Below are 7403 nucleotides of genomic sequence, written 5' to 3' on the forward strand. Positions count from 1 at the left end.
CCGGCTCCTAGTAAGCCAGACAGATATTACAGGGTTCCTGACTCCCACAAATTTTTATTCAAAAATCCTGCTGCTGATCCTGAAATTATCTCACAGGGTCCCAAGGGTGTAAAGGCCAAAAATCCTACCCCCTCTGATAGAGATTCCAGGGCCCTGGATAGATAGGGAAAGAAGGTTTATACGTCTGCAACCTTGGCAAATAGGGCCTTAAACTGCCAGTTTCATATGCTTAAATATCAAAAGCATGTTATGGGCCTATTGAAACAGAAAATGATGTTGATTTCTGATTGTGTGGAAAATAAAGAATTACAGGAATTATTGCATGCAACAGAACAGGTTGGAAAGCAAACTTTGCAATGTGGTTTTGATTCCTTGGAGGCCTCTTGCAGGGCCGCAGTTACTGGATCTGTGATTAGAAGGCATGCCTGGCTCAAGGAGAAAAATCTGCCTGATCATGTTAAAGCTAAATTGTTGGGTGCACCTTTACAGCATGATACCCTGTTTGGTAATAAGGCAGAAGAGGTTTTAAAGAAAATGTAAGACAAAGCTAAATCTATGCAAACTGTAAAAGATTTCTTACAAGTGCAGCCACCCAGATTCTGTAGGCACTGGCCTACTAAAAATTGTTCCTTTCCTGTGTCCAACAGAGCCTCTCAAGGCAAATCCAGGTGCTCAAAAGGCTCTAGATACCAATTACAGGGTTCTTACAGGTCAAAGCAATGGGGTGCCTCTACCTCCAGATCTGGAGGAAACAAAGCCAAACCCTACAGTAAGCAATCTCATCACCAAGCACTTATCTTTTGGCAGCCTCTTTGGGGGGATAATTAGCACTTCATGCTCAAAATTGGCAGTTAATTACCCAGGACAAGTGGGTATTAAACATAGTATCCCAGGGGTACAGATTTAATTTCCATACTTTTCCAATTCCAAATGGTTGGCCAGATCTGCCACAAAATCAATGGACAGAGGCTCAGAAACAATTAACGTCCCTCATGGATATGGGGACTATTCAACCAGTACCAGAACAGGAAAAAGGACAAGGTTTTTATTCAAGACTGTTCCTAATACCCAGAAAAGACAATGTGTGGCGTCCAATACTGGAGTTATCGATTTTGAACATGTTCTTGGACATTCCAAAATTCAAAATGCTGACTTTACAACAGTTACTGCCCATGCTGGGCACGAACGCTTAGTTAGTGACTCTAGACTTAAAAAAGGCATACCTGCATATCCCAATAAGGGAATCGTGCAGAAGATACCTCTACTTCAAGACAGATTTTGTGCATTACCAATTCTCTGCACTGCTCTTTGGCTTATCTACTGCTCCCAGGGTCTTTACAAAGTGCCTGGCACCAGTAATTGCATTTTGCAGACAAAGAAGCATACAAATCTATCCTTACTTGGACGACTGTCTCATTCAAGCAGAAAACAAGGACATTCTTCTTCAACATCTGGCATTTGTAAAAAGGCTTCTAACATGCCTAGGGTACACAATAAATGAAAAGAAATCACAACTGGTACCCTCTCAAAAAATTACATTCCTGTGTGCAAGCTTGAATACAACTGCCCAGATGGCTTACCTAACGCCAGACAAACAAAGGCAACTGACTATATACTTTAAACAGATGGCAACAAAAACCCAGTTATCTGCAAGACAAATTCTGTAGGCTTTGGGGTTCATGGTATCCTGCATTCTACTAATTCCATATGCAAGACTGCATATGAGGAAACTTTAGTGGTATCTAAAAAGTTTATGGAGTCAGCATTGTCACAGTCTGGAAACAATGATTCCTCTCATTCCCTGCCTACAACAGAAGTTTCTTTGGTGGGCAGAGACATGTCACCAAAACAAGGGACGGTCATTCACTCTACCCCCTGCCACCCAAACCCTAACTACAGACACATCAGACTATGCTTGGGGGGCCCACTTGGCAGGGAGATGCATTCAGGGCATATGGACCCCAAAATAAATGCATCTGCATATCAACCAGAAAAAGATGCTAGCTGTTCAGAATGCCCTGACAGCCTTCAAGGACTTACTTCATCCAGGACAACTACTGATAAAGATGGACAACACCACGGTTATGTGGTACATAAACAAGCAGGGGGGTACACATTCCTACCCCCTTTGCAGACTAGCCATGGCTTTGTGGGACACAGCCTTGACTTACCAAGTACATCTTCAAGCTCAATTCCTGCCAGGAAAACAAAATACTCTGGCAGACAACCTAAGCAGAAACCTTATGGACTCTCACGAGTGGAAACTGGATCCACAAGTCTTCAGCATGGTAACACAGAAATGAGGGAGCCCAGACATAGATCTATTTGCCTCTCCAAAATTATCAACTGGACAAATTCTGCACAAGGACTTATCACAGACAAGCATGGAAAGTGGATGCCCTATCCTTCAATTGGAAAAACCTATCAGTGTACGCCTTTCCTCCTCTGCCTCTTCTCCCCAAGGTCTTACTAAAGGTCAGACAGGAAAAAACAAAAATGATCCTAATTGCTCCGGACTGGCCTTGCCAACACTGGTACCCAATTCTAAGGAATATATCTCAACTCCCTCCTTGGTACTTGCCTCAAATACCTCATCTACAGTCTCAGCAGAACAATCAAATTCTGCACAAGCAGCTCCAAACTCTGAAGCTGGCAGCATGTCTGTTCATGTAATTATTCAAACAACACCTCTCAGTAAATCTGTGATGGATGTCATTTTGGAAGCCAGAAGGCCTAGTACTAGAAAATCTTATGCTGATAAATGGAAGAGATTCTGTGCTTGGTACCAAGCAAAAGGAACGGACACAGCAAAACCAAATATTCCTCAGATTTTACAATACTTGACTGAGATGCTTGACAAAGGCCTATCTTTTTCTTCAATAAAAATTCATGCCTCTGCTATCTCGGTTCAGTACAACACGGAGCCTCCCATCTTTTCTCATCCTCTGCTAACAGTATCTTAGAGGGGCCAAAAATTTAAGGCCTCCCAGAAGATCACCAACTCCTGCATGGGACCTCAATTTTGTGCTGGAAAAACTCACCCTGCCTCCTTTTGAACCAGCAGCTACTGCAGATATAAAGTTTTTATCTTGGAAAACAGCTTTCTTTTGGCAATCACTTCAGCAAGAAGGGTTTCAGAACTACAGGCCCTCATGGCTGTGGAGCCTTTCATTACTTTTTACCCGGAGAGGGTGTCCCTCAGGACCAATCCTTCCTTTATGCCTACGATGGTATCCAGTGTGGCTCTTAACCAATCTATTCACCTGCCAACATTTTACCCAAATCCGCAGAACAAGGGGGAGCGGATTCTGCATTCATTGGATGTACACAGACAACTAAGATTCTACTTAAACAGGACCAAATCTCTAAGAAAGTCTGAGCAACTACTGGTGGCATTTGCTGCAGCATCAGAGGGGAAGGCTATATCAAAGCAGACTATTTCTAACTGGATAAGCCACTGAATTTGTTTCTGCTACTTGCATCATGGTAAACCGATGCCCAAGGAAATCAGGTCACATTCCACCAGGGCTGCCTCTACCTCAGCAGCGTTTCGTAGAGGAGTTCCAACCAAAGACATTCTAGAAGCTGCTACTTGGAGCTCTGTTCATACTTTTACAAAGCATTGTCATTTGCCTATCTTTAAGTCCAGGGCAGGCTTTGCCACTACAGTTCTGCAGGGCCTTATAGCCGCTCTTAATGCTATTTCGTTCCATCCTTCCATCCATAGCTTTGGGATTCTACCCAAATGTAATGACTGCAACAGTGAAACATGAAGAACATAGTACAGTTGTGTACACTTACCATAAATGTAGATGTTCGAGTGTATTCACTGTTGCAGTCCGGGTTACCCACCCGCCATCCCCCTTTTTTCTAGAACTTCTGTTTCCTTCACTATATTCTAAAGCCTTTGTGGTGTGGTGTATTTGCTTTTAGATGAAGGTAAAGTTTATGTTGCTAAAAGTGCATTTACATATATATTGCTGTTTATTAATATATATATATATATATATATATATATATATATATATTTTTTTTTTTGCTCCCCACTTGGGGGGGCACCTGACATCTGGGGGGCAAGAAAAACTGAATAAAATGGCGTCAGCTGCATGTTTGCCGACTGAGGGCAACCTGCCAACAGATTACCCAAATGCAATGACTGCAACAGTGAATACATTCGAACATCTACATTTATGTTAAGTGTACACAACTGTACTTTCTTTGACAGTCCAGGATATTATGCTAATACTACAGATACAGTAGAGTTTTAGTTGCTGTTTGTTGGAAATGTAAATTATTGCTATTAGCAGTATCTGTAGAAGAAAAGATCATGAAAATAAATGCTGTCTACAGCTCATTTTTGCATTAACTTGTCCATGATCTTGAGTGATTGAGTATGCGATTTCAGCAGATAATCCAAACACATGGATAGGTCCCTTTTTTTTGTGGCACACTTGGGGGCTGCTTGAACAGGTAGTTATATCTACCAGAGGTACGTGAGACAAAGCAAACAGGCCAATCTGATGAAGTACTCTGAATTGTTGTATCTTTTTCTGTTTTATGTCAGGATTAAGGTATTCTTTTGAAGACCACCTCTGTGAAATTCCACTTTTGGACAGGTGGTCAAAATATAAAACTCATTATCTAAGAGAACTACAAAGCGATGCTGTAATCCTAGAGTTGATTACTAAGAGTTTGGGGATATAGGAGGCAGACACCCTGGCTTGGCAGTACATAGAGCAAGTTGTTTGAATTCAGCGCATATTTTCGTTTTGAACGTTTCTCTGTTTGAAAAAGGATTTGCACATTTTCTCACTAATGTTGCACAGTCTTATTAATCTAATACTGCCATAGCATGATTAAGGTAAATAAACATGCTGTTGTCACTGTTAATTATAAAATTGATCACTGTTGATTTATATTTACTGTTTTGTAATTATCTGCAGGTCTTTGCTACATTAATGAAGGACAACAGAGAAGGAGAAAAAAATCATAGCCCTGCACTAAAAAATTAACACTAACATGGTTTGCATGTTGGCTGAAATACAGAAACAATCTCACTTGTGAGGGAAGAAAAAACTGATATGTTTGGAAACCACTACAGATAAAAACAACTGAACTGAGAAAACCAAAAAGGAAAGGAAAAACAATGTTTGGCTTCTTGTTGATGTGGAGTCTTGAACATCATTGTGGATGAGAAAAGAAAAATGTTTACATTGTTGCCAGTATTAGAAAAGTCACTAAAAGTTGGATTTGTGCAAAGATGTTTCTTTTTACATTTGTAAAATAATGTGGTATTTTATTCTGGACTACACTGGTGGCTGACTGAAAGATACCACTTTCATGAGTCACTTTTCGGATATCAACATAAAGAACTGAAAGCTCTGTGAGGTAAATGTCTCATGGCAGGTATACATTTCCTTGAAGAGTTAAAGCACTTTCACACTCCACATTCCTCTAACAGGAATATACTACATTGGTTAAAATTGTTAGAATGAATCACAGAGTTAACACCCCCTTGATGTAGCAACATGATGCAGCATTTTCAAGAGTGTTGATCCAGGTACCAGTGCTCATAGTCCCATTGGACAGTTGCTCCATGTCTTTACAGTTGGATCAGTTTTCAGAAAAAAAAATGTATAGGCATTACATTTTACTGTGGAGGCTTAATAGATATGCAAAACAAAAGTAGACTGTTAAAAGAGTTCCAGTAGTCTGCTAAGTCAGACCTTTTGACACAGCACTACAGTACCTTGACTGTTTTCCTTTTTGTAGCTTTGTGTTTCCAGGCAGAGTCTGTTTGGATATTCTTGACAATTATGCCTTCATTATAGCTATGTCTGCAGTGTTGAGTACACACAAGAGTATCTCATTATCAGAAATGGCCATGTTCCACCACTGCATGCTGACTGACACTACATTCTCTGAAAAGGCGTCATAGGGTAAATTCTTAGTACTTGTTATCATTAGGTATTACCATTCTTTCAGTGAAGGTCTGAAAATTTGGTTGAGTTCAGGCATTTTAAGCATAGACTCAGTTGCACTTTTTTAACACTTTTATCCACTGAAGGCCAAAGAGAGGCCACACCTGATTTGCAGAGTGACAGTATTAAAGTTACACAGACAATATTAATTTTTAAGAAAAGATGTATTTTTTTCTTCAGGGAAACAAGTCTCATCTCTTCCATGTTCCTTTCTAGAGACGCATCTCTTTACTGGTCTGTTTGTCCCACAACATGCTGATGTGGGTAACATGTTTAATTTTGTCAGTGGAACATTCCAGTATGGTAAGACACTGGAATTTTTGAAATTTGCAGTACATAGCTTCAGAGTAGAAACTGGGAAGGCTTAACTGAGTGGCTTCATAAGACAAAGATACCACATGCATCTCATTTTGCAATATTATCCTAATTTTTCTGTCATCGTGCTTAAGGTCAGGTAAGTTTCTCTTTGACTGTGATTATTGCCTGCCCTTAAAGAAGCTCATTATTCAGACTTGTTTCTTTTTTAGTTAGAATCCAGTTAATAGTTTAGATTACAACATTATTTAAAGAATTTTTTATGAAGTGTTGTTATGGTACAATAATTGGGCTTTTTTCAGTTAAATACCAGTTTTATTACCAGTGGTATTTTTCTGCAATTGTCCTCTAACATGCAGAACAACCCAAGTTCTCTTCGTGTCCTGTTATTCTACTCCCTTGCACTGAGATATTTTTCATGTGTAACCAAAGTATAAAAATGCCTATCTAAATCTGTAAAGGACTTTTCACAAGTTTCATGTTCCAGTTTAGTTTTACTTTATTTCGGAATGGATTATCCTTGTCATTTTATTTTTAATGTTTACTTTCTCAGCTCTATAAATGTTTAAAAAACTAAAATTATTTTCTTAACTGTATTAATTGTTCCATTTTTCATGTTTGTGACATAATTCATCTTTTGAAGCACTTTTATGTTAAGTTGTATGTATTAATATTTCTTGCTTGTGATTACTATTATATTGGGATCCCTTTCTGAAACCACTTTTGTCAGCTTTTTGATTTTCAGAACCAGTATTTGCATTCTTAGTGTATGTGGGGAGGGAGACAGTCACATTGCTCCAGTCTTTATCAAAGTAGCAATCTGTTTTTTTTTTACTCTGAAAACACGCTGCTAGCTGCCCGCTCCCATCTATAAAAAGTATATATATATATATATATCTCCACAAGACTCTTGTGTTATTTAAAGTGCTATAAGATAGTGGTCAGAAATTTTTCTTGATTGCTTTAGTTTCATTCATGTACTCTAAAAGTTATTTTGTTTTGGTGATCTGCTGCTGAAAAATTCAAATGTTGAGGGAAATGGTGTTCTGTCTCAGATCGTGATCTGAAAGGATCAGATATATTTTTATTCTCCTCAGAAAAATTAAG

General features: G+C 39.1%; 1 protein-coding gene across 5 annotated transcripts in view; it reads left to right on the forward strand.

Annotated features, from left to right (window-relative positions):
* TBC1D12 (TBC1 domain family member 12) overlaps nucleotides 1-7188 on the forward strand; it is a 1516811-nt gene extending 1509623 nt beyond the window's left edge. For all 5 annotated transcript variants that reach the window (XM_044056656.1, XM_044056658.1, XM_044056657.1 and 2 more), the window contains one exon: nucleotides 4944-7188. In XM_044056656.1, coding sequence (XP_043912591.1) covers nucleotides 4944-5012 — 69 coding nt within the window. In that variant the 3' untranslated portion in view covers nucleotides 5013-7188. The remainder of the gene's footprint in view (nucleotides 1-4943) is intronic.
* The last annotated feature ends 215 nt before the right edge of the window (nucleotides 7189-7403 follow it).

This window comes from Protopterus annectens, chromosome 14.part0 (assembly GCF_019279795.1).
Source record: "Protopterus annectens isolate FY-2018-M chromosome 14.part0, PAN1.0, whole genome shotgun sequence".
Lineage (NCBI taxonomy): Eukaryota > Metazoa > Chordata > Ceratodontiformes > Protopteridae > Protopterus > Protopterus annectens.